The following is a 27839-nucleotide window of genomic DNA, read 5'->3' as shown; positions in this document are numbered from 1 at the left end:
ATATTACTCTGATCCCAATGTAAGTAGCTAAAGCACTTGTGTTATGGAAAATCAGAAGTAACGACGGTACCACATACACCCAGACCCAAGACAACATAGGAAATTAATGAACTTTTTCTACATCAACTCGGTCGGGAATCGAACCCGGGACCTCGGGAGTGGCGTACCCATGAAAACCGGTGTACATACTACTCGACCATGGAGGTCATCAATTTTTGTCCCAGTGATTATAGGACGATAGCTGAACATTAAAAAATCTATTATTGTCTCATTATGAAGAACTCCAGCCGTAGATGTGCAGAAAAATAAAGAGGAATCTTAATTGCAATTTACTATATTGTTACGATTTAACAAATAATTGTTTAAAAAACTTTTAAAAGAAGTTACTAACCGGTTAGAGAGCGGTGTATAACAAAATAACAATTGAAAAACGTGCGAAACTATTACGACATACATAAAATTAAAGTAAATTGTTATCAATAAACTCCAATTCTAATTCAACTATCAAATAGTTTAAGACAAGACCTGTCATAAGTTTGGGAATTCCTAAAAAAAATATTGAATAAACGCGAAGTTTCGCGGGCGAGCCACTAGTTAAAATAAAAACTTCAAATATCGTTTCACTAAACATCGCGCTAGGTTACGTTTATTACTAAACATGAAGTTGTTTTTGTTTTTACGTACAAATAACAATGATGGTTTTATCAATTTTGAGTCGCGTGTGAGTCAATTTGTTTTTGTTAAAACTTAGCCTCTGTGGTTGACATTGAATATAAATCTTTAATTTAATATCTTAATGATTTTTACATAATAACGTATAGTATACCTTCTAATACTACTTTTATTGATTACTTTATGTTAGAGAATTTAAAAACGACAACATAAAATAATATTAAAACGAATAAAATCGAATATTATCCTTGTTGATTTAAAATGTCGCGTGACACATCAATTTAAATAATTGTCTCTCCCATTTAGTAGTATATCAATTTCAGCCATAAAAACTAGTATTGCAAGAAGTATTAAGAACTTGTCCATGATTTAGCGGCTAGACGAAGTGGATTTGACATATACAGTGTCGAAGCGATTTCAAATAACGAAATGAAATTATTCAATACAAGTCGATTCTTGACCACTTTTTTGTTTACATATTGGCTTTTTATAGTTTCTTTTGTATTTTTTAATTTTAATTAATTAATTATTATTTTAGTTATCTTAACAATCTGCTATAATATAGCATTATGAATTAACTTTTAACTTATTTGTAGAGACTTGATCTCAATTGTGTGATTTATAACAATAACAACATTCCCAATGTTTACTATTCTATTGTCTATGGAAGGATCACCTCATAATATTAAAAATAAAAACAATTTGACAAACACAAATACAACTATACCAAGTTCAGTTCATCTCAAGTCAGGAAATTTTCATAACCAAATTCTTGGTTATTTTTTACTTTGACTATAATGAATAAAATAATTTCAATTGTACTTGGAAATCAGAACCAGAATTTGTTTAGTAGTTGATAACTTCTTAGGTCAAAAATTAAGTGCCGTTATAATGAAAGAACTTACTTCATCAAATATAAATAATGTCTTATCTTCATCTGCATTCTTCCATCATAAACAAACATATAACCCTATCCCAATCCAACAGAGTTAACATATTCCATGCGATTTGCTAATAGCTCAGCACTAACAACAGTTCATGAGATATATATATTTATTTATAAAACAACACTATTCCACTTGACCACTTTTATCTATTTTAATTTGACTTCCAAACTCCGATTATAACTTCAACAACTTTCAAAATAGATTTATTCATGAATCCTTTAACTACCATTGATTACAATAATTATTAAAGATCTCGATCAACAATATCAGATAAATTCAATGTCACAGTTGTTATTTTCATATTTACTCCTCTTATGATCGGAAAATGTTACAGAAGCCTTTGGTTGAAATTAATTATAGTCTTTTTTATAATAATAACAAATGAACTAAACCACACAATGTAAAATTTGCTGATCAACTAAATTTCAAAGGAGGTAATTTTATTCAAAAAGACATTTTCCTTATAAAATCAACAATTTATATAATATTAATATATTAATCATAAATATAAAGCTTTGCTAAAAATTAATGATATTTTGGTAAATATATCGAATTTTGACAAATATAAAATACTCAAATTTTTATTCTATCATTATTCATACAATATAATACTTAGTGTAAGTTTTTATGGCCTTGGAAGTCATCTTTATATTGCATTGGTGCTGCATTTTTATTGTAATTTTAATGTGTATGTGTTTCTAAATACAAAGCAATCTTTTATAATATGAGAAAGCTTAATAGTATTTAAATTTTATTTAGGATTAAATCATTATTATGCTTCTAAGATATCTAGATTAGAATAAAAAGCTCTGTCTCACAAGTAGCAAGCCAATACAGTCATTCTTATACCTAACTTTCATATTAACTTCAAAACTTACAACCAACTTTAATTCGAACGCTTTTAGAATTTTTATATTTTGCACTAAGAAATCTTTTATATTTTGCACTAAAAAATCTAATTGTTAGCAATAATTGTTTATAAATAAATCGATTGACTTTTTAGTAATACTACTTTTAATTAATCTTGTTAATAATATACTACTAATTCATTCAAAATGATTTCATATCAATTTATTATTAAATAGTAATGCTGTACTTTTATAATTTCTACAACATTAACAAATAAAGTGAATACAAAATAATTAAAGTATATACCAGGAATGCTAAATAACATATCAAAAGTTATTCTCTAAAATATAATATGAAATTATAGACTTTATATTTTTTTAAACTAGATAGTATAATAAACTTGTCTCTAAATGCAAAAGTTTATAATAATAATTAATTTATATTACAATCTATACTTATATCTGCAACTCTGTCTAGCAAGCTAGAACTCCAGGGAATCCCATGGTATTGTTTTGTTATACTTAATACCTGGTGGCCAAACCTAAAACATGAACAAAGTCACAGACAAAAACTAGTATAACAAAAAAAAAACTGATAAATTCCTTGTATTATTATTACATTAACTATCTCTCAGTTTATGAGTATTAATACTGACTGTGTACCGATATGTCTTTAACAAATAATTTAAAAAAATATAACAAAATAGATTGTTCAAAGCTTAAATTTGGAACTCAATTTTTACATACAACCATTTGCATTTGTAATGATAATGTACCATGTTTATTTTTTGCATTCAGGTCATAAAAGATGATTGATACTTATATAATTATTTATAGCATGTTGATCGTGCATTGAATAAAAATATATCTTGTATGATTTCCCAAGTGGATTGATTCCTAGTAACTGAGCACTTAAAATAATTTCTAGGCTATTTGATGTAACTAAACACAATTATTTTGTTTTATTTTTAGAATTTATTAAAACTTGCAATTTTATAACATTAAAATGAGATTAATTATATGCATAAAAAAATAATCCTTAGTTAAACTAATAATTCATGTTAATAAAATCAATATTAACATTGAGTGAAATTTATTATAAATTTCTTATTTTAAATTTAAAAAATATAATGCTCTTGTTTTGATACAATAATTATTAATGACTACAATATTAAATATATTATATTTTGATACAATAATTATTAATGACTACAATATAATATACAATAATGATTGATGAATATAATACAGATTATAGAGGATCTTATTTTTTTTTTCTTTACTGTGGTTTATATCTAGTCTATAAGACTCATAAAGAGCATTCTAAGTATTTCATCTTGACAGCTCTATACATAAATTATTTATTATGTAAAGAAAAGTAACAAAGACTTAGCAATATATTAATTATCTTCGTAATTCCCGTTCTAATGAATTTCTTATGCTAATTAATACCCCCAAACTTTCTCTCCATACATAACACATCCAGCATGAATGAAAATATAATTATGTTACAACAATGAGTCACTTACATCGTACGGTGCATTTTTCTCAGCGATTGAAGCCCGATCACGATCTGTAATGACACAAAAACATCAAATAACTAATGTAAAATAAGTGCTTCAAAATTAGGTCGAAATTACAATTACAAAGTAATGTCATAGAACGTTTTTACTGTTGTAAATTTATTCAACGTACCATCATCTTCAGAGCCCGAATGCCCTGTTCCGACATCTGACTTCTTCAGCACTGTATTATCCATCACTTCAATATGATCACTATCTCCTGAAGCCATTTTAGTTTTCAAGTTACACCCCTATTTCGAAGTCACTCTTATTAATTTTAGCACAATATTTTTTTCGCATGGCTCACATCACACTTTCATCGCCAACATAATGATTCACATTAATTAAATTAGAATAAATCAATTAGTTTACGCGAAAATGCTCGCCCAAAGCATCCATCTGACACGGCTGCTAATAGTAACTGGGTTGCCCATTCAAGAATCGAGACTTCAAGAATCAAGAAAGATAGATACATAATAATTCAAAAGTGCATAATAAAAATAATTATAGCCAAATTTTAAATAATAATAATGTAGTATTACTACAAAATAAATTCATTATTAATATTTCAATATAACATTTTAACGGCATTTTATGAGATTTTATTATGATCATTAATACAGTTTAGTATTATATTCATAGCCATTTCTATAAACATTTTTTCTTGTTAACAATAATTTTCAACAATCAAATTACTCAAATTTAATGAATGTTCAAATAATTCCTTTCCTTATTTCCTTAAATGATATTTATTTGAAAATTGATTGAATATTTTGTTTGTAATGTTTTACAACAATTTTTTTTTTCATTGGCTTGTTCTTTAAATAAAATATCGAATTCCACTTATATAAATTTAACATTTATCTATAATTCATCCCTATTATTTAATAATGGTAAAAAAAATAAATATCCCAAGTATTTGATTTACTTCGTGTAATATTATCTATTGTTTTCTTCTATTATATAATGTATATAGCAACATTACAGCACGCCATGTTTATTTCTTTTCTTTGCCGTCATTTCGTTACCGCGGTAAGATTTTTAAGGTTATTTCTTATCATAGCGTCTTTTAAAAAAAAATAAACTAATACAATTCTAAACATAAAATTAGGTATCGTTTCTGATAAACATCATTCGTAACGTTTGTTCTATTATTACAGTGTCCTTGATACAGCGGTGATTGTCAACAATTAAGTATTACATACTTTGTACACAGCCTCCATGAAGATGAGTAAAAAAGTCCGTGAATATAAGTCAGGGGACTTTATATTCGCCAAAGTAAAAGGATACCCAGCATGGCCTGCAAGGGTAAGTCATTTTTATATATAAATTACTTTAAAACCATTCGAAATCCTTTTTTCTTATTTGATTAAGTTCGCGCGGTAAGTCGCCAAGAGTGACGCTTCTGAGCTAGCCTGATTAATACGGCGTTTTCACTGTATTTAAGATTGCTTTACTTACTATCGTCATGGAAAACACCTTGATGTTAATAATATGTTTGAAAATGATTGTTCTAATGTCATAATATTTAGTATTATGATTATGTATAAGATTTATTGTTTGTTAATGCAATAGCTTCATTTGAAATCTTGTACAAACTCCCTACGAAGGAATAGTTATGTTAAAGTAACTTCACCATAACATAAATAGAAATGGCTCAAAGTAGCTTATATTATAGGAAAAGTGACCTTATTTATATCTAATTACCATAAAAGCTACATAATCGATTTTATGCTAATATTAAAACAAAAAAAAATATCAGAATATTTTTTGTTAAAAATTTGTGTTGTGTTATCAATATATAATATAGTATATAAATGGGGATATAGTTGTTGATTAGATAAAATAATTTTATTGAAATAAACAAAAATAAACAACAGTAATATTTAAAAAAAAAATGTTTTTTTTTTTATTAATAAATAGTTTGTAATAATTAAAAATAATAATAATTCTTCGACAGGTTCAAAAATTGAATGGAAAGAGATATTTTGTATATTTCTATGGAACTGGTGAAACGTAAGTATATTCAAATTGTTTATTAAAGTTAAATTATTCATATCCTATGCGCCCATAATTCATCTTAAGATAAAGCTAGGTATATATTTAATAAGCTTTATATATTTTATATTTTAAATATTATTTGGGATATATAATATTAATAACATTCATAGCATGATTTGTAATTAATGTTTGCTTATAATAAACAATCTTCAGGCTGGTCATAGCAATAGTCTAAATTTGGAGAACTGTGAAGTACATTTTAATATATATATTATACAGTTTCTCCATGACATGCTGCATATTCCCGTATAAGTTTCATGTATATAGGTTTAGTTGATTTTTTTCAGTTAGACATGACAAATTTCTCCTGATGTATTTCTGTGGATAAAAAAAATATATGTATATGTTAATAATAATTAGATAATACATTTAAAAAAAATATCACTTGTGGTTGAGTCTGTTTTGGACTAATTTTTTTTTGTTGTATACATATTTTGTATAATATTGACTAATAGGGTTTTCTTGTCTTTTATAATGAATTATGACAATATTTTATGGTTACATATAAATATGTATTTTTACCAGATTTTATATTTGGTTTATACATGTTTATTTTATACACATGGTGAGCTATAACAATGCAGTTGGCAAGATATATTAAAGCTAATGGTTAAAATTTCATGGGTGTGATTGTAGCATAACAACCATTTGTAAATATTTTTTTGGCATAGATTTTATCAGTTATTTGATAATACATAGATAGTACTGTATTATAATAATTATAATGTTCCCAAAAATAACTTTAAAGTATGTCAATTGATAAAACATTTAAAAAAAATCAATAATATTTTAACTGATTAACTACAGACTTACTCAAGTTGGCCTCAAATTTTTTTTAAATGGCAATTCGGATTATCTCTGTAATAATAAAACAACTAAATCAAGTAGATAATAAACAATATAATTTATTTAATTTCTTTTATCAACAAAACGTATGATATGTTTCGTATAAACATGTGATAATCACCTACGTAATGAGGACTACATAACTAAGTACATACATAAATACTAGTATGGAGAGATATAGTCTCAACCTTAGATTTAATCATTTCTTCTGTTTTTCTAATAGCTCTGCTATATGTAGCATTTAAAACAGTTCTCGATTCATATATGAATACACTTTAAATTTACTTTCGAAGTTCCAATAAAAACTTCACTGTCATAAATTTTTTTTTAAATTATATTGTAACTTTGTTTCAGAGCAAATTTACCACCGAATATGATATTTGATTATGCAGAGAATAAAGATAAATTTCTAACCAAGATGGTTAAGCGAAGGGACTTCAATGATGGAGTGAAGCAGATTGAATATGATTTTGCGAATAATGTGCCTTTGGAACAGGTCGTTGGATTGGCAGAGGTAAGTTACAATAAGAACTCATATTTGCCTCTTAATTTATCTGATTATAAGATTTTCTTTGTTTTTGTTTGAATTTGTTGATCCATAAACATGGACCAATTAACTAATCCTATTTATTTATGATAGTAATAGTTCATTTACATTGCTAAAAAATGCATGTCTGCACCTCGCAGTTCTCTAATGTTAATATAGTGAAAGTTGTTCAAGAAGACATCAACTATCTCCAGTATTAATATCTTCGTTTATTATTTTATTTCAGGCTTCTGAAGGTGCTAACAATACTATTAATGAATCTGCAAATGAAACTATGGATTATTCTACTGCAGACACAACTGCCGCTGATGAGACAATGGCAGAGGAAGTGAGTAATGTTATATGCTTTATATAAAAATACATATATATATGACATATTATATTTTTTGGTTAGTACCTATCCAGACTTACACACTGTTCGGTGTTCAGTGTGTGGGTCTACCCACTCATCAGATATTCTACTGCCAAACTGCAATACTTAGTATTGCTATATTGTGGTGTGAAACGTGAGTTAGCCTGTGTAACAACAAGAACAAGGTACATGATATTATGTAGTTCCTAAGAAGAACATTAGAAGAGAACATACCATCACATGGCCCATTTGCAATTATGCTCAAGATTAAAAAAAATATATATATACAATTATAGCTCAAAATAAATATTATATATTATGTACTTTACTCATTTCCATTTTCAGAACACAACACAAAATGATACAGGAATCGAAGATTCGGACGAAACTGGGGCTTTAGTTATTGATGAAGGAAAGGCGGCTATAGTAAGTATTGCATAAGCATGACAGATTCTTACTCAGTAATAATAAAACAAGACTGGTTTATTTTAAAAATTGTTCTATCTTTCAGCAAAAGGGTCGAAAATCCACAACCAAAACTCCAGCTAAGGAACCCTTAAAGGCAAAGGAGCCTAAGACTCCACGAGGACGATCAAAGAGAGATGAAGTAGAGGAATTGAAGGATGATGAAAAGAAAGAAGACGAAATTGTTAGCAGGAGTGGAAGAAAAATAAGACCTAAGCGGTAATTATAACTATTTTACTTGAAATGGTAAAGGAATGTTCAATTTTATTCCTAAACCATGGCCTTATAAAAACTATCACCGAGTTTGGTCGCTTGGCTCTGTAGTATGAAGTAAATAACTTAGAAACACGAAATTTGTATCATATATGCCTGTTTTATATATGTACTAGCATCCATCAGACCGGTTTTGGTCTGTGATCATTGTTCACTATCTGTATTCTGTTACTGTCACAATATGATGGAATGGCAATTCATAGCGACCATCCCAAGCAAGACTAAGAAACTGCAAATAGAGAATTTTTCTATAAGAAAATCGCAATAACCTGTCATTGACCTAATCCATGGCATAAGCCAGTCATAGATCGAACTACGCCTCCTTTCAAGTATAAAAGTTCAGCTCTATAATTACCATAGATATGTTCAGACGAAGAGGTGCCTTTATTAAAACATGATTATACAACATGTTACTATTTCCAATCCAACTACCAATCTTATATTCTTCAATACTCAAGTTAACATTTTTTGGATTTATTTTATAACAATGATTGTAAGATTCTATCATTGTTTATTTTAATCCATAGATAAATAAAGTCAATGCCGAAATGAAACTCCTTAAGTCTGAGTTGAATTTGCGATTATGACACACATGTTAAAAAAATAGTTTTTATGTGATATTTTGATGTCTGCTTGTAAAGAAATTTCATACTCATTTTACAGACAGCTTCTGTAAATTAATTATTTAATTACAACCCCAATAGATATTTATTTTAGGGCTCATTTTTCAATCGCGAGTTTTCCTAATCAGCACAATAACATTATGACATTTTGAAATCAGATTTATTTTTCTGATACAACTTAACTGCCGTTCGAGAAATTGTTACTAAGTAATAGGCATTGAAGAAATATGTAAATAATTCTAAAATATTCAAGGGAAGACAGCTTATAAATATTTGTCTTATAAAAATATTTTTATAGATATATAGACGAGCAGACAGAAGACAATGCGACCCTTCCGTCTCCCGCGCCGAAGAAACGTCGCGGGGGCTCCCCGCCAATAGACAAAGATAAAGAAAAGGAAAAGGAGAAAGAAAAGGTTGATCCACCCAAAGACAAAACTGAGAAGAATATTAAACATTTTAATGCCGTGCCTCAGGTTATTATGTTTAATATTAAATTATCATTAAAATATATATATTTATTGTTACTGTCATAATCTGATACAATAGCAATTCAAAGCGAGGAGTGTAAAGACTGCAAACAGAGATTTTTTCTATATATATATAAAATATACTTTATTCGAGGAAGCTCTTGCAAGCACTTGTTTCTTGTTCGTAGTTTTACAAGATAAGAACAGCAAGAAATTGAGTAGTTACTCTTTTCTGTCTATCGAATTGTATTGGAATGTTGATTATAATATACAATTAAATTCTGCATGAAAATTATGTTATACGACCTAAGATTTAAATGTATGAAGCCTATAATTTATACATAAGATGTTATAGAAAAAATACCTTGTCTTAAATGTTTCTCGTGAGAGTTTTAACTATGCTGTTGATTGTGATGTTTTTTTTTTAGACATTGTTTTAAGAAAATATAAAATCAACGAAAGAAATGTATTACTTATTAACTTGCCATCTTTCAAAAATATTTCTACAATCAGTATTTTTTTTGTTACAGTCTGAACTTGAAGACTTGAAGGAGCCTTTTACTCCAGGTAAGATAATTAATACTGCTTAATCTATTTATATAATATAACAAATGAAAAAATAAATTAAGCTTAAAAATATTTAAAAACAAAAAAAATATCATAAATATAAATCATCAATAAAATTACAATAATTAACATATAATTAAATAAACATTAAAACCCTGAAATAATGTTGGCTGTTGCATTAAGATCATTAACTTAAATGATAAAAAAAAAAAAAATTAATGACTTAAAAAATATTCGATTTTCGAATCTCATTAATAGCGCGAAATTAGAACAATTTAACTGGTTTGTAATGACGTAATTATTTAAAATGCTACAACTTCTATGTAACATTTAAATTATAATATTTTAAAGTTTTAAGAAGAATGTCTAATATCTACGATGGATTTATTATGAACGAAGCCGTATTCAGTCAGTATGATGATAATTTTGCGATTGATCTTAATTGCTTCCAAGATGAGAATAACTTAATTAAAAGTTGGCCCGTAATTGAAACTGGTAAGTTTTTATTTCTTTATCACGTATTTTATTTGAGTTAGGCTAGTGAGAGAGCTCATGTATGCTTTTGTAATTGAACTTCGTGGCTTCTTATTCGGGCCATTACTATCGAGTTTTTACTTATGCGAGTGCTTTATTTTTTTTATACCTCTTTTTTTTGGTAAAGGAAACCAACATGTATGAAATTTCGCATATAATTCTGGCACATTTTAATGTGTCTTTTTTTAACACTTTTTCACAGACATGTGCGCTCATGACGTTGATTTCTTAATTTTTTCTCCGAATACGAAACAAAACAAAAAAAAAACCTTGTCCAGCAGTTCACTCATAACCGTATTTACTATTTATTTCAACAAACATATCAATATTTTAAATACTTTAATAAGACAATGATATAAAGTATAAATAAATAATGTTGTTATGCTAGCTTGATAATTAACTTTTTTTATTCATTACGATTTAAGATTGGTATTAAAAGATTGCCATTCATCTGTTCTTCAGATAGTTTGTTACAAATTAATTTTAAATGTAATTCTGTAACAGATAGATACTAAAATACTAAATATTGTTACCCATACAATAAAATACTATGACAAATTTTAAGGAATAAATAATGATACTTTAATTTATAAAATTGACAACTTTCAGAAACCTACTCCTCTGCTTCAGAGAATTGTCAAAGCAATAGAGCTCAAATTGAACGTATAAATCCAAACGAAACATTTAAAGTAATACCCAAAGAACATTCTAATACTAATTTATTTAAAAGTAAAAAAAAGTTTACACCACCAGTAAAGAATTTAAGAAGAAATAAAAATAGCGTATTACTAAAACAAGTTCAAAGTGATAAAATTAATATTACGGAAAAAACTGAATTTAATTCACTTAATATAAATCATATCGGACTGAATGAACAAATACCAGATATATTAGGATTACAACATGGCACAGATAACTTATATCAAAATAAACCGCCAAAATTAAATTCAAATAAAGAATTCTCATTCAACGGACTTATATTAGGTTCTTCTAATGTTCTGAATGATGATGATCTATTATTATATGCGTCACAAACATCACTACATTCAGAAGACATATCCCAAAAAACTGAAACTAATAAACTGTCTCGTAATAATTCAGTTTGTTCCGTTATATCATTAAATAAAACATATAAAAATTTAGATATTAAAAGTTGTGAAAATGTTCAACTCACAAAAGATTCCTTAACATGTAATAACAGTAAAAAAGCAGGCAAAGAAATTTCTCAACAGGCCGTCAATAATAAAATACCTAAAGGTGATGATTTTTTAAAATTGTTTAATACTAAACTTATTACGAAACCAAAAAAAATGGTACCAATGTCAACACTGTTTGGTGATATGGGATTGAATTTTAATTATTCGGATTATATCAAAGAGTTTGGAAATATCGAACAAGATTCTGATTTAATCGATGAAGCTAATGAGACTGCTAAGAAAATTCTAGAAATGTATCCGAATGAAAATCAATTATTAATAAATATGAAACATTTAAAATGAATTTATAATTTATAAATAAATATAATATATAAAATATTCCTTTTATTTTGTTGTTAAAACTTTTCATTAACAATATTGTTTTTAAAAGGTAAATATAATAATTCATATATATACAGGGTTATTGGTAATTGGACGTATTCCCGTTAGGAGGTAATAGGGGTGATTATTTGCGATAATTTTAACCCCCATATCCATGATGCAAAAGTGAACCATTTTTGTATTATCACGTTTTTTAGATTTTTTCAAAATAAGTCAAAAATGCAACTTCAAAATTTTATTTAAAAAAAGTATCAATTAAAATCTATTTTTTTCTTCTGATTTATAAAAACGAATAAACACTGGTTATTTGTCAATATTAAAACAATAACTATCGGTCCAAATTTAAAAATGCGAGACGGAAAAAGATATTTCTTCAATATTTTTTTGATTTTTTTCCACAAAAATGCCTTAAAAACAAAAAAAATCGTTATGAAACTTGTCCTGCAGATTATTTTAAAAACATAACCATTTTATTAGCTCTCCAAAAATGTATAACAACTAGGAACTTATTGCAAAGCAACCGAAATAAAATGACCACAAAAGACGCTGGCAGAAATTCGTATTTTTTGTCTTATTTTGAAAAAATCTAAAAAACGTGATAACTCAAAAATGGTTCACTTTTGCATCATGCATACGGGGGTTAAAATTATCGGAAATAGTCATCCCTATCACCTTCTAACGGGAAAACGTCGTATTACCAATAACCCCTGTATATATATTTATACTTATTATGAAATACATGTAGTTTTGCTTGTGTTGTAAATAATAAGACTGACTCACCCATCAAACTTGTAAAAAGCAGTATGAAGTACACTGATGTTTGGTGGTAGAATAAATGTAAAGCAGAGTGGTCACGAGCCAGATGGGCTCGAACAGAGTTACAAATGCACATTTCTCGTTAAAAGAAAATAATGTTGTGGTGTTATTTTAAGCTTAGGGTAGGATTTCGAACACCACCAATGTACTAATTCGCGTAAAATACAGCAAAATGTTACTTTTCTGCTTGGTAGATCTTTGGGCAAGCATGACTGTTTAGGTAAGCAATCTTGGTATATTTACAGCAATATTTAGTATTGTTGTGTTCCTGCTTAAAGTGTGAGCAGTCCAGTATAACTACATGCACAAAGGACAAAACATCTCAGTTTCCAACGTTAGTGGTGCATTAGCGATATAAGGGACCGTTAATATTTTTTACTGCGCCAGTGTATTTTTTATGCGAGTATTCATCAAAGCTCTCGTATCAATTGATTTTTATTGCTCCACCAGAAGACTCGGACAAAGAGAACATTGTAATAGCATACCTGCCGTCCGGACAATATATCGGTATCAAGCTATTCCAATCCAGACCGAACAGTTTCAAGAATGAAAGCATTCGTTTACAGTGGGATAGACAGGCTGCCTCCAATGCGCTCACACTGAAAATGCAACTAGGTACATAAACAATATATATTGTATTTATTTTGGGCAATTATAATATGTTAATCATGTTCATGCTTTTTAGAGCTAATTAAATATATAATGCTTGGAAATAAATTCAATTTACTTAATGTGTAAACTAATTGCAGTAATGTGTTTCAGAAAAGGGTCAAATAACAGCACAGTCAGTGTTAGCTCAATTAGTAATGGATCTGAATCTCACTGATGAAGAAAAAGCTACATTGGATAAGGAGAGAGAGACAGGTATATATATTTATGTCTGGCGCGAATTGTAATGGGCCTGTTCACGTCTAGCTATGTTGGTTTTACATCTTTTTTATCCGGCTCGAAGGACCGTATTTTAAATTTGATGTTGATAAAATTCTTTACACTTTTTGGCATAGGAATCATCTCAGTTTTATCCAGAAAAACTCACCAAACTTTAACTATATAATATTTGATATATAAATAGTTTTGGAACGCATAGAGGACAAACATTCGAATACTATAATTTTTATTTATATATAGATGATTTATAGTAACCATTTAATTTATAGATGAGAAGAAATCACGTGTCCAATTCTTAAAAACGGAAATGAAGCTGATAGAACTGGACGCCAAGATCAAAACCTGCCTGTGTCTCGAGAAGGCCGATACAGAATTGTGCTTAAAATTATTGGACGAACTAATGGGTATGTCGCCGGTCATTCTAAAAACGATCGGCTTTAGTTTTGTTACGATAGAAAGAGTCTTAATATAAATTGTAATAACAGAGAAGTAGCGGTGCTTACGTACGATTCGAAAGATAAAAATAAACAATGGTCGCGCACTCGCCCCAGAGCTGGACGTGAAGCCGCTGATGCTGCTGAAGCACCCCACGTGCCTGGAGACGGTGAAGCGCATGCGCGCGTACGTGGGCAACACGCCGTCGTGGGACCTCAGCGAGCGCGCCGTGCTGCAGTTCTCGCAGCACGCGCTGCGCATCCGCCGCCAGGCCGACGCGCTCTACGCCGCCATGCAGGTAGCCCGCCCATTGCTCTATACATGGGGCTTGCTGAGTCTTAGACCATCGACGAGAAGCTTTCTAAGATATTTTAAAAATACGTTTGGTTGCTCGAGGCGGGGGGAAGATCTTGAACGAAAGCCTTCTACCTAATTCTATTTTTAAGTATATTTATTTATTATTTACTTTATTAGTTATTTTCATACATCATTTAATTATTATGAGTTTCAAATATAATGTATTCTTATATTCTTTCAGGACCTCTTCACGACTCCCGAAGGGTTGTCTTTTTGGGAATTTTTCATGGAACGAGTTGCGCTGTTCAAAAAAGTGACGTCGAAATTGTCATCTGATGAGCTGCTAGAATTGGTACATGAACCCTTAGGTAAAGAAACTATCTTATTCAAAAATATTTTATGCAAATATGTTCTATCGATGACTTACAATCATGTGACCCGTTTGCCAGTCCGACTAGTTATGACATAAAAAATATACATACATATATTTCCATTCACTAAGCTCAGCGAAGCAGAAGATAAATTCAAAATAACAATTTAGCACATGTAAACTCAGTGAAGTGGAGTAACAATTGTACTATGAACATATTGTAATAAAAAAAAAACAAATGATAAATGCTAATAAAAATATATTTGAACAGAAATGTCAGTGCCTACATCTCACACGATGAAAACTTCAGTGGAGGCTGCGAATGAGGAGGAACAGCAAGATGATGAAGCCGGGAAGAAAGCGAAGTCTACACCAGGTGTGTTGAGGTTTATTTTATGACTGTTATAACTATAGAGCGCATTGCTCACTTTGGGATTTATGCCACAATATTAATGTGGATTAATATTGATTAGAAAGTTGTTTCTATAATAATAAAATGAATATTATAGTAATTAATAAAGACTATATTTTATTCAGCGAAAACAAAGAAAACCAATAATACAACAGCGAAACCGCCGTTGAAACGACAGTCTTCTAGAAAACAAGAAGAGAAGGAAAGAGAGAAAGAAAAAGAAAAGGAAAAAGAGAAAGAAAAAGAACAGAGTACAGATGACATTTCAGATACAAACAGTAAACCAGACGAGACTGAAGAAGTTGAAAATAATACAGAAACAAAGGAAACAGCCAAAGACAAGACAGAAGACAGAGATACTGACAGCACAGAAGATAAAGCTAAAGAAGTTAAAGATAAAGAAAATAAAAAAGATAGTAAAGATAACACAGATACAGAAGAAACGGAAACAACAGATACAACAGAAAACGTAGCAAAAGAGACCGAAGAAGAGGCAAAAAGTATAGACAAATCAAAGGAAAGTGAAGAAGAGAAAAAAGAAACAACAAAAGATAAAGACAAAGCAAAAGAGGAAACGGATAAAGAAGATAAAACGGAAAAGAGTGATAAAGAAGAAAAGGAAAAGGAAAAAATTGAGGATGAACCCCGAGCAAAGCGAACGAGAGAGGTGAGTGTTACTAATATTTTTAATATTACTAATGTATTTTTAATATAACTAACGCCTTCTGATCGAAATTCGTTATCATTGCTACTATAAAAAGTAGAGCAACTTTATAAATTTTGAATTTCTTATGCGACATCAGACTTTTAACTTAAAAATACGAACGATAAGAATAATAAGGCTAAGCTGTACTTAATCTTGTCGTTGTCTTGATATTACAGTTTAAAAAAAAAAAACTAGAAATATGTTGTACAGACGTTATTGGTGTTTAAGTTTGACGTGTGTGTTGATATTTAAAATATGAACGTTATCTACGAAAGCGTAATTGATTTATTTTGTAAAGTGACATTTTGTCATATACTATATACAAATTTAAATTTTATGCATTCCTTTTCGATATAAACTTTAACTATGGCAAATCTCATACCACGGAGGTGTATGCTATACGCGCAGTATACTTAGAAAAGGGAGTACAAAGGTGGCTGAATATGTAATACTAATCGTACGTGTAATTTTCGTATTAGTATCATATACATATTATATTAATGCACATATTTTAATCAAATACATTTTAAAGAAATGTGATCGTCGTGGGATGTCCGGCAGATTTAAAACGTTGAATTTGATGTTCATTAAAATAATTTATTATAAAAGTAAACCAATAAATAGATACGGACTAAATTAAAATACAACATAGTTTCGTTCATGTAACCAATATATTTTTCTTATTATATAAATAAACATTGCTTTATTGGCTCTACTGGTGGCAGGAGGGTTGATTCATTTTTTGCACAGGTTTGGAATTAAGATCGCTGCTAGCATTCTTGCCACCATTCCATTAATGATTTGTAAAATAACTTTGTTTTTTTTTTTTTTGTATATAATTAAGGCTTTGATGTTTATCCGCAAAGTCAATTAATCATCCTTGGGCAAGGTATCCGTTTCTATAGTAAAATTTCGCAGACATTTTTAACTTTGCCGTTTCATAATTTCAAATCATTTATAATAATTACTTTGGTAGAAGGCATATTATTTGATACAAGATTATACAGATGATAAAAAAGCGTGGAGTTAATGCTTGTTCACTTCCTATATAATTGTATTTAACTAACATGACTGTATTTTTAGATGTTGAAAAATCGAGAAAAAGGAAGTAACTACTGAGTTTCTTGCCGGTTCTTCTCGGTAGATTACATTCCGAACCGGTGGTAGCTTTACTTAATATAGTTTGTTAAATGACGATTCAAAAGTGCTTGTAAAAGCCTACTTGAATAAAGTATATTTTGATTTTGAGATAATTCTTATGAAAATTAATTAGTACAAAATATTTTTGTACGTATTAATTTTACACATATGAATGTTAACGTAACGAACAATATTGTATATATGCCACGCACACAAACGCATAGGGAGCGGATTGCAGTCATGACACACTAGTCTTTATTACCACCGAGGCGAACAGATTGTTCACATCTAAATGATCATTCTTATATTATTTCAGAGCAAGAAGACTGATCCACCCCCGAGATCACCAACCAAAAGAAAGTCGAAGTTTTAACGAAGAAATGCACTGGATTGTGTCTCCCCGTTCAGTCCACAGCGAGTGGCCAAAGGTGATGAAATTAAACAGATAAAAAAAAATACTGTTAACAAATTAAAATATATTTGAAATTGTAAATTACTCGTTAAATTAGAAAGTAATTATAATATAACATTAGTTATGGTGGATATATTAGATTCTAATATAGTTTTTAAATAATGAAAGAGTATTTTTTAATATGTCTCGGTTGCTTACATCGGTGGTGTATGTATGTATGTATGGTTTTGAATTTAAGATATTATTTCTATATGTGGATTTATAACATCATAAAATAAAGTAATTGAACAGCTCATTGTTAAGTATGTCTGACTGTTAATTCCAATAGCAGGAGGTGTAAATATAACAAACCTTTGACCTTGAATTGAGGCGATATTGGTCGAGATCTATATAATCTATGGTGTTCATTGTTAATTTTAAAATGTCTAATTCGGCAAAGTTGTTATCGGAACTGTGTAGTAAAGTGTTTATAAACAAAGGTTCTTGATTAATTTAATCATGAACTGTTTGAGAGCCAAAGGTTTGTTAATTTTTATTTTCGTGCCTTTGGAATATAGTGTAGGAGTTTTTGTCGATTAAAGATTGTTCATATCACGCAAGTCACAATCAAGAGTAGATACAAAATACTGCGTATCTTTTATATGATATTCAAATTTAAATCCTTCACGATCAATATATATACTTAGCATAACGTCCAATAAAAATAATAGTTTCTCTTTAACTCTCTTAGTGACTGGATACTTGGAAATTTTATTAATTACGTTTTTAGTCTATCGTAAAACCCTTAAGAAATATTTACATATTATCGTTTTGGTTGATAAACTAGATTTTTTAGAACAAGTATAAATTTTTGTTATAAAAAATTTAGTTTTACTTGGATGTATCTCGTTTAAATCTATCTAATATTTAACATCATTATCAAAATGTATAAAACTACGGAAGTACTGAATTTTAAAGCAGTTTTCAGATTATTTTGATTGTTGGGCGTTTTGCTACAGAATAAAAAATGATCTTGAAAGAGTTAAAGCGTATACCTTAACGTAAATAATAAGGTCTGTTAATGTAGCACTGTTCCTTTACTCCTTTTGATGATGTTTAGAGCTTATTCCACCACGCCGCTATAACGCTGGTTGGGTTCTATTATATATCCCTCGTTCCTAATTTATTTCACAGCTATTGACTATGATATATTAATATTGCACATAAACTTGATCGTTAATAGCAATATTAAGTTAAAATATATACATATGTATAGATAACGTTTATTTTTTTCTCATTTTAATGATAAATATTGTTGGAAACATTTATAGGTATTGTACAAATTGGCAACATTATGTCATTATACAAATTTCAATTGTTACTTGAAAACAACACCGGTTCGAAAAAAAAAATACGTTGACCTAAGAAGAACCGATGAAAAAAGTCACCGGTGTTTTTTTTTGTTAATTTACGATTATTTACATATATGCAATATCAAATTGAAATATCCTGCTGTACAAATTATCTCATGGAAATGGAAATTGTTGAAAATCGCCTTTCAATATTCACGAGTGACATACGAAATATTTTCTTAAATAATAGTGCTAAAAATAGCAGTTAATTTTTTTTTTTTTTTGTTTAGACAAATGTTTCCACTTTGTACAAATTAGTCTAGAATTGTCTATATATATATTTGTATATAGAACGCTGAGAAATATATTATATATATCTAACGATAAGCCTAATGTGCTGTATCATTATATTTGGAATTGTATTTAAACCGAAATATGTTTTGTCATTATTAGAACTGGTTCAAGTAGTTGTTCAATTCGTATTTTACTTTTAATACATTATTTTAACAGACATGTATGCTATGTTGAAATTTTAGAACTTAAACTACAGCGTTAATTGTATTCGTATAAAATTGAATTTCGAAACACAAAAATCGGTCGTACAATGAAGTTTATCTTTAATGTTCACAGACGCGGTATAAAGATGGTTTAGTTTTGACTTTTAAATATTATTATGCCTGAAAAGTTTTCTAGTATTATGTATACTAATATTATAAATGCGAAAGTAACTCTGTCTGTCTGTTGCTCTTTCACGGTCAAACTACTGAACCGAATTTGGTATAAAGCAAGCTTGAACTTCAAGGAGGGATATAGGCTACTTTTTATACCCAGTGAATACCGCTATAACGCGAGCGAAGCCCCAGGCGACAACTAGAACATAATGTCCTTGATGTGTCTATATGGCACAACTAAATTGTATAAAAACGAATGTTTCATTGTCACATCAGTATGGAACCGAAGTACCGTAATCGTGTCAAAGATTTAAATATATTTTATTCAAAGATATGTAATGTATATCATATGATTTTAGATAAAAACCGTTGTTAGAATTTCGTACAAATAAATTTCCTCCTATTATTTTTTATTATTATGCTAGATGAATCCGCGGCTTTTACCCCCCCTTCGGGGGATGAATTTAAAAAGTAAACTATGTTCTTCCCCGGGACTTTAAACTATCCAACGTACCAAGTTTATCAAAATCGGTCCAGCCGTTTAATGAGTTGCTTTCGCATTTGTAATATTAGTAGGGTTTGGTCGATTTCTTTGTGCTCGACTTGCTTAGAGTCGTTTTCAATGGCAGGAGGAGTGGCGAAAAATAAACAACTGTTAAATTATTCTGTAACAAGAAACTCGAAACTCACCGATAAACACGAGCTTGGAATGTCAGAATTCTACTACCAATTGACATTAATAAATATAAAATATACACGTATCAAATATATCGCGTATCATTGTAAGACGATTGTCAATATTTCACTAATGTGATACGAAGTGACTTCTTACAGAATCGCACTGCTGGTCTTGAACTGACATGACATTATTTGAGATCACATGCAAATTAATCTGAGATCTTTACTTCTTTGATTGGATAGCACATACAGGACAGGAAAATTGTATCATTATAAATGTTAGTTAAAAGTGAGTTGACAGTTCAGATATCTAACCTAAAAAGCAGGTGAATAACTTTGTGTTGTTTATGAGTTTTAAGGTTTACGTTAATCTAAACGTAAATTTTGTACGCTCTCAGTGCCGACGATAATAAAATTAGCATTTTAAATTTGATTTGTGTAAGTACATGGTTTGAATATAAACTGGTTTTTAATTTTTTTCAATGTTATTAATATTTAATTATAATATGTATATTTATTATTTAAAAAAATCTGCATAAATAATATGTTTGTAAAGCTTTAAATTGTAAACGCGCTTTCACACACGATGTCCGTTTTTATACGATCGTTTTTAAAACCGACAGACAAACCTGTATAGCGGTTACTGCTTTTTTATGGATCTGTATTTTCTACTGAATCAGGAAGAAAGTCGTATGTTGCCGGTTCTAAAAAAAATATTAAAAACGAAACTAAAACGGAGCGTTGTGTGAACGTGGCCTATGATTAAATTACACTATGATACTAAACCGTCTTTGTTCCACGTTTAGAAATAATCATCTCAATATTGTCAACGCACTTTTATTTTTAAGGATAAAATAATTCGTGTATTTTGTTAATTTGGTAACGTCCCAAATTTTCATAGATAAGAAACTCACATTTTTGTTTAGTATATTAAGAGAATGTTAAGGATCTATAAGTACTGCTCATTGATTATCATATTATACATTAAAAAAAAAAATACACTTGCGTTATTTGATGTTATTATGCAAAAATTACCTTTATCGTTGTATATCAGATTAATATAAGTGCCTTCTACTTTAATTAGCGACGCGCCGTATATTGAAACGATTTAAATGTTTGTAATTTCTAGTACGTAGATATTATTCTGTTTCGATATTTATAATTGATAAGCTCTTCAGTTGTATTTGAATGTAATAATTTAAAAATGTTTAGTTTGTGAATATTTGGAGAGGGGACCGAATTTGACATTTGTAAATAATTGTATCGAAATTTAAAGTCGGTTGCGTTCGTGCGAGGTAGTAATAAGATTATTCTAAATTACGGACCGCTCATTTCATATGGTCTTCCAGTGTGACGTGTACGAAATATTTTCTCAATTAAAATAAAAACCAATGTTACAATATATATATATATATATGTTTTAAATAAATCCAATAATGTATGATAATACTACTGTAGAGGTGGTATGTGTTAATTTTTGCATAATTACGTCCAATAAATACGACACAAATAGACAGGTGTGAATTAAGCTTTATAACATTGTTTTATTCGTTAAATTATGTTTAGTTACTAAAAGTACATTGTTTTAATAAAGTTTACATCGTGGACTGTATTTAAATACGAGATGTAAATATCTAAAGATCGTAATAAACTTTTTTCTAAATCATATTTTTTTTATATCTGTATATATATTTTCCTTTGTGTATAGAATAATATTTTTATGTTTCTAATAACTTTCTAGAACAGCGTTTTTTTTTGTCCCAGTGCTCCGTGATCATATAAAATATTTGTTAGTGAAATAGATAAAAATTTTGATGAAAACATTACTTTTCATAAAGTTTTAAACTGGAAATTAAATTCCTTTACAAAGATTGAAATAATGGAAGCTCGTGAAAAATGTTTCGACTTTTTTATATAACACTTACAATGAAATATTCTGTTAATCGACATGTCCTGTTCGAATAAAAATCTGTATACATAAATAATTTTTATTCAAATATATATTTTTACCACAAAATAATACAAATTCCAAAAAAATAAATTAATAATATTTCAATATCTTCTAAAACGTTTTCTTCTATTTTCTATCGGATATAATTTTAATATTTTCTTTTCAGATTCATGGGCTTCGTCTTTAACTATTTAAAAAAAAAATACAAAAATCTTAAAGTAATTATTTGCAATATCGTTCTATGAATTTAGTAAAATTGTTTCTTGGTATTAAGGCTGTGTCGTGTGTCTGTAACTACACTCTCAACATTTCAATTGGAACAAGACAATACCAAGAATGGTGATCAAAAACCGTCAGGATAGTTAAAAACATATTTAAGAGTAATCACAACATCCTACTTTAATAGATCAATAAGAAAATTTCGTCATTTCTTTTTTTTTAATTAAATATGGTAGAGTAGCAAGTGAGCCATAGACAAAATTTGGGAACTAAGATGTTATGTCTCTTGTGTCTAGATTGCACTGGACCACTCACTCTCTAAACTGCAATACAGCATTAATAGTACTAATAAGTATTCAAAAACATTTAATAACTCACAAGCTTCTAATTCTGGATTTTCCTGAAGCATCCGCATATCAAAACCGATCCCATCGACACCCGCGTTCATAGACGTGCCTATATTTATAGCTTTATTCTGTACACTCAGTGTAGGTAAGGCAGTGTAATTACCACCGAATAAATTTATATAATCAACCCCTTGTGGTACCACGTGGTTCTCTTTATCAGTACCTTTACTTGCAACTGGTGAATAAAAGTAGTCGTAAATAATTAAATCTTGGAAAGTTTGTTTCTCAATTTCAAGTGTTATTATTTTAGCGCTGTTATTTATTACGAATCCGGTTCTTTTAGCTTCGTCTTCGTCTATAAATTCAAAATTTGATGAGTGATAATCACTACAAACTGAACCGTTACTTTCATTAAGATCGACGTCTATAATACTTTTAATGTCTTCGTCTGAACTTATAGATATAACATCGATGTCATCAATGAAAGGCGCTGTTTGGTTTAAATTGACTTCAGTAGGTGCTTTGGAAATGTTTTGGACCGAATTTATATTATTGTTTTCATCTGTTTTTAAAGTGCTTTCGATATTGTTGTTCGAAATAAATATCTCATTAATTTTAATATTTTTTTCAAAATCATAAACAATTTCATTCTTGTCTATAGGTAGTAGATTAGTGTTGGTTTTTCGGAATTCACGTAAACTATTCAGTTCTTTAATATTATCTTTAGACGTAAAGCTTTCAGTGGTATCTAAGCGGAGTCGTTGTATTAATAATTTATTTTCAATAACGGAAGCATCTTTATTATTAAACTCTTTTAAAATCTTATTTAATTTTTGTAATTTTATACATTCATTTTTATCAAAGTCTTCTATATTTTTTGGTTTTACATTAGCAACGTTATCAATATTATTTATATCATTAATAACTAAATCTAAATCATCTAAATCAAAAATAAGTCCGTTTATATTCAAATCGTATGAATTATTTTCTATTAAATTTTCTTTTCGGTAATCATTAAGAATGGAATCAAATTCTTTTAAGGTCAACTTATTTTCTGGTAGTGAATTTTTTATTGCAATAAGAGATGTATCATTTTCATATATATTAATTTTATTTTCAAATTTGACGTCTTTAGTATTTTGAACCCTATTGCTATCTATGTAAGGAGTTTGTTTGATATTATCTTTATTAAAATCATTATCTTCAATTGTTGGGTTCAATTCTTGTTTAACTTTACATTCATAGTTATTCATGGTTTTTATGTCTATTTGTTGTGTGTTTACAGAATATATCTAAAATAATAAATGGTTTTATAATATTTAAATATTTGAATAGATTTATAGTGTTTTAATATTAATATTTATAAAGGTGTTAAGAGACAGCTAAGGGCTAAAATTAGCTAAAAATAGCAACATAATGAAAAAAGAAGTACCTATAGCGGTATTGATAATTATGTTTTTCGTATTATTGATTATTTATTTAAACCTTTTATAACAAAACCGAACTATGTTTCGATATGAAGCCAAATAACCCAACATACAATTATGTTTAGTGTAGTTTTGCACGAAAGCTATTTTTTTATCAATGAAAGATATTTTTACACATATACAATAAAAAAAAACCAGCTTGACACTTGAACTACACTACAACTACAAGTGAGAAGAAATATATATTTATATTTTAGACTATATTCCTAAACTTTACGTAAATTGTTGTTTTTTTTTCAAAAGAGTAATAATGTATCCTGATGTTACATACTTACTATTGTGCCAGTAATTCTCGTTAAATCACTCAAATAAATACGTTTTAAAAAAGTCTGTGACGAGAACCAGTAAAAATTAAAATGGAGGGAAACTCTATTGTTGTTCAAATTTTTTTTTTAATGCAAATAAGCAATGGCATAACGCCATACAGTTAATATTTTAAATAATTTTATTTAAATAAAAAACAAGGTATAACTTTGACACATTTATTTAATAATAGTTATACATAATATTATAAATGTTAAAATGCAAAATGTACAGTTGAAATAGGCACTACTGTGGCAGTGCAGTTGTTTTATTATTATGCAGCAATATAGCACTGATACAAAGTAAAGAGCAAAAATGAAAGATTCTTCAGTGTTCTTATACAATAATTTTAACCTATAAAATAAATATACATTAATGGAAAAATATTTTGTCACTTTTTGCCCGATTTTTTTATACCGCCACTAACAAGAGGACCTTTCTGTGAAGCTTTAGCCTTGGCTTCCTGCAAAAAAAAAAAAACTGAAATTTAAAAATGAACAAAACATCTGTATCATTTAATGTATGATGCATGATTTATTTTCTCAAAGAAATATTTCATACAACACATTAATTTAAACAAAGTATATTCAGTTTTTAAACTAATTTAGCTTTTTTTAAATGAATGCACTAAATTTGCTGGTCTTCCAGTAGAAATTAATTTTATCTGTCTGTACTTATAGACATACAACATTTTATACATTTTGCCATTTCAAGTTCATAATATAGCACCCATATGTAGGTAGTCCATGATGTTTGTTAGCACACATAACATATATGTATGCTTAAATAATTAAATATACATATCATAATTATTGTGTATTAAGCACACACTTCAGGGTGACATTTGTGCAAACTATATATTCACAGCTAGATATGAAAATCTTAACAGTCCAACTTATATTTAAACCAATACATAATGATATATATTTTCCAAAAGACTATGTTATATCTAGTAGTCGGCCTTAAAAGTTGGGCAAACAGGATGCATCTACCGAATTTACTATGTTATTTAAATCTATATTTTAATACAGAAACAACATATCTTTTATTTTTTTTAACAATACTTACTTCTAAAGCTTTTTGTTGCTCTTTCAGTTTCTGTTTTAGAGCTAAGTCATCGTCGTCCAGTTCTTTCGATGACTTTTTCGGGGCCTTCAATGGCTTCTTCTTGCCTCCTTCACGCCCAGACATCTACATATATGAAAAATATATTGTATATACTAATTGAAACTATTCATATGAAATTAAAACTTAGTACACAGAAACAACTGTTTTTTTTTTTATACATGTGTAAGATCAATGAGACACTTTATGGTAAGTGGTCACCACTGAAACTAGACATCAGCGCTGTAAGAAATATCAACCATTTCTCACATTGCAAGTGCATCACCAAATTCATCGGAACTAAGAAGTTATTCTCTTCCACCTATATTTATACTGGCTCACTCACTCTTTAAACACAATACTAAGAAGTACTGTTGAGCGGTAGAATAACTGATGTATGTTTGTGCAAGATGGTCTTGCAGAAGTAGCTTGTAGGTCTTGCACAAAGCCCTACCACCCAGCGGCTTTATAACTTATAGCTATAATATCCAAACTCTAAAGCAATGCATCTACAGTAAGAAGATTATTTTGGTATTTATGGGTAAAGAGAATTGTAACTACACACATTCTGTACATTTAGCTACATTACGTTTAATAGGTAACTCTTTATTAAAAAAAAATCATAATGGAACGTCCCTAATTTTTTTTAAATCTTAGTCCTACTAATCTAGATAAGAACTAAGATCTAGGTTTCGTTAAATATTATTTCTGTATAATAGCAACATTTTCTACAGCAGATTTTAAAATAATGGCATGGAATGAAATGTAAGAAGTATACTTACATTTTCATCTACTACTTATATCTTTTGCATTTTACGTTTGTTTTTTTTTTTTATTTATTACCAGGCAGATTATTTTAATTGATCTTCTTGTGACCTTTGTCTCAATGTAAAAAAAGCGATTTAAAGTTTCGGTATATTCGGTTATGTCAGGAACTTATCGACATTATTCTTCTAATATAATAATTTAAAAAATATATATGATTAGTGGCCGATGCTAAATTTCGTGTAAGGGTGGTGCAAGTTATATATTATAAAAATGTATGATATATTTTGAAGATTTAAAAATATAAGGAATCAAAATAATATCAGATTAATATGGCATTCGGCTTTAAACGACGTAACTGACTCGCAATGCGTCGGTCTGAACGAATGCTTTTCAAACTACATTTTAGAGATAACCTATAAAACTCCTTTTAGCTAATTAAATATACCAAACTTTCTCTAATTCAATAAACGAGCAGAATAAAAAGTTATGCGTTATGATATTTAAAATAATAAATACTTACATTTTGTGATTAATCCGAGGACAATTTAGAGAAAACGGAAAAGTAGCACACTATATTATATGACGTATTTTGTATCTTTTAAATTTTGTATTTGACAATGACAGTAGGGTTATGCCTAACAAAATGTCTATGGTTAATATTATCTATGTCTATTAGACATAATAGAGATAAAATTATAAGCAATGGCATGCTTATTAGTTATTTATTTAATTATAATTGTCATCATTAAACGTCCAGTTTACTAGCATCCAATCGTTTTCTGAGTAACTATATACTATTTACTAATAATTATTGTAAACATTTTATAAATTATGAAGAGCTCTCATTATTTTCTGTTTAAACATAACACATATGACAATGAATAGTTTATTGCCTTAAAAAATGTATATATTAACAATCAGCTGGAAAATTTAAAAATTAACAAAAGCTTATCAATCATAAAGTTATTTTAATAATCTTAGATGTCGGATTCTGCTTATATATAAATATTACCTGCTAGAAATATTTCTGCGATATATTTTTATGCCAATAAAAATATGTTATTGGTTATCAAAATATAATATCAACGAACATTACAATGCTTTTTATTTTAAAGTTTCAACGAAAAATTGCGTAAAAAAATTTAGTTCAAAGTTTTACTATTTCATACGTACTGAAAAGGCAAACTAACCAGTGTTGC

The 27839-nt window shown here is 28.6% G+C and overlaps 3 protein-coding genes across 20 annotated transcripts in view; 1 reads left to right on the top strand and 2 right to left on the bottom strand.

Annotated features, from left to right (window-relative positions):
* LOC113391931 (phosphatidylinositol 4-phosphate 5-kinase type-1 alpha) overlaps positions 1-4467 on the bottom strand; it is a 74997-nt gene extending 70530 nt beyond the window's left edge. For 7 of the 16 annotated variants that reach the window (XM_064219416.1, XM_064219413.1, XM_064219414.1 and 4 more), the window contains exons 1-2: positions 4163-4464; positions 3997-4040 (exon numbers count right to left, since the gene is read on the bottom strand). In XM_064219416.1, coding sequence (XP_064075486.1) covers positions 3997-4040; positions 4163-4259 — 141 coding nt within the window. In that variant the 5' untranslated portion in view covers positions 4260-4464. Of the gene's footprint in view, positions 1-3996; positions 4041-4162 lie in introns of all 16 variants that reach the window. The other 9 variants (XM_064219420.1, XM_026628093.2, XM_026628094.2 and 6 more) reach the window with 4 other exon arrangements.
* Positions 4468-4994: 527 nt separating this feature from the next.
* On the top strand, positions 4995-17940 carry LOC113391933 (PC4 and SFRS1-interacting protein). 3 transcript variants are annotated; one of them, XM_064219431.1, is made up of 17 exons: positions 4995-5061; positions 5190-5337; positions 5990-6045; positions 7291-7450; positions 7710-7811; positions 8181-8261; positions 8347-8519; positions 9495-9672; positions 10197-10233; positions 13575-13736; positions 13884-13985; positions 14279-14413; positions 14561-14742; positions 14983-15109; positions 15383-15487; positions 15649-16190; positions 17686-17940. In XM_064219431.1, the coding sequence occupies exons 2-17, from the start codon at positions 5251-5253 to the stop codon at positions 17740-17742; spliced, it is 2286 nt and encodes a 761-aa protein (XP_064075501.1). In that variant the 5' UTR covers positions 4995-5061; positions 5190-5250; the 3' UTR covers positions 17743-17940. The 3 variants fall into 3 exon arrangements, with proteins under 3 accessions (XP_064075501.1, XP_026483880.2, XP_026483881.2); XM_026628095.2 differs by having other exon boundaries at positions 13572-13736; XM_026628096.2 differs by having other exon boundaries at positions 5004-5061; positions 5246-5337; positions 13572-13736.
* Positions 17941-24933: 6993 nt separating this feature from the next.
* LOC113391813 (translation machinery-associated protein 7 homolog) lies at positions 24934-27288 on the bottom strand. The gene is made up of 3 exons (XM_026627898.2): positions 27161-27288; positions 25837-25959; positions 24934-25231 (listed from the first exon to the last, which is right to left on the bottom strand). Exons 2-3 carry the CDS (start codon positions 25957-25959, stop codon positions 25160-25162), a joined length of 195 nt encoding a protein of 64 aa, XP_026483683.1. The 5' UTR covers positions 27161-27288; the 3' UTR covers positions 24934-25159.
* Between the last annotated feature and the right edge of the window lie 551 nt (positions 27289-27839).

Source organism: Vanessa tameamea, chromosome 28, assembly GCF_037043105.1.
Source record: "Vanessa tameamea isolate UH-Manoa-2023 chromosome 28, ilVanTame1 primary haplotype, whole genome shotgun sequence".
Lineage (NCBI taxonomy): Eukaryota > Metazoa > Arthropoda > Insecta > Lepidoptera > Nymphalidae > Vanessa > Vanessa tameamea.
Note: the sequence above shows the minus strand (reverse complement) of the source record. Positions and strands in the feature narration are given on the sequence as shown.

Coding starts and splice junctions, on each gene's coding strand:
- LOC113391933 (XM_026628095.2), top strand. CDS start 5,251: ATGAAGATGAGTAAAAAAGTCCGTGAATATAAGTCAGGGGACTTTATA. Junction 6,046..7,290: donor TTCTATGGAACTGGTGAAAC/GTAAGTATATTC, acceptor ACTTTGTTTCAG/AGCAAATTTACCACCGAATA. Junction 14,743..14,982: donor CGCTCTACGCCGCCATGCAG/GTAGCCCGCCCA, acceptor ATATTCTTTCAG/GACCTCTTCACGACTCCCGA.
- LOC113391813 (XM_026627898.2), bottom strand. CDS start 25,959: ATGTCTGGGCGTGAAGGAGGCAAGAAGAAGCCATTGAAGGCCCCGAAA. Junction 25,232..25,836: donor AGCAACAAAAAGCTTTAGAA/GTAAGTATTGTT, acceptor TTTTTTTTGCAG/GAAGCCAAGGCTAAAGCTTC.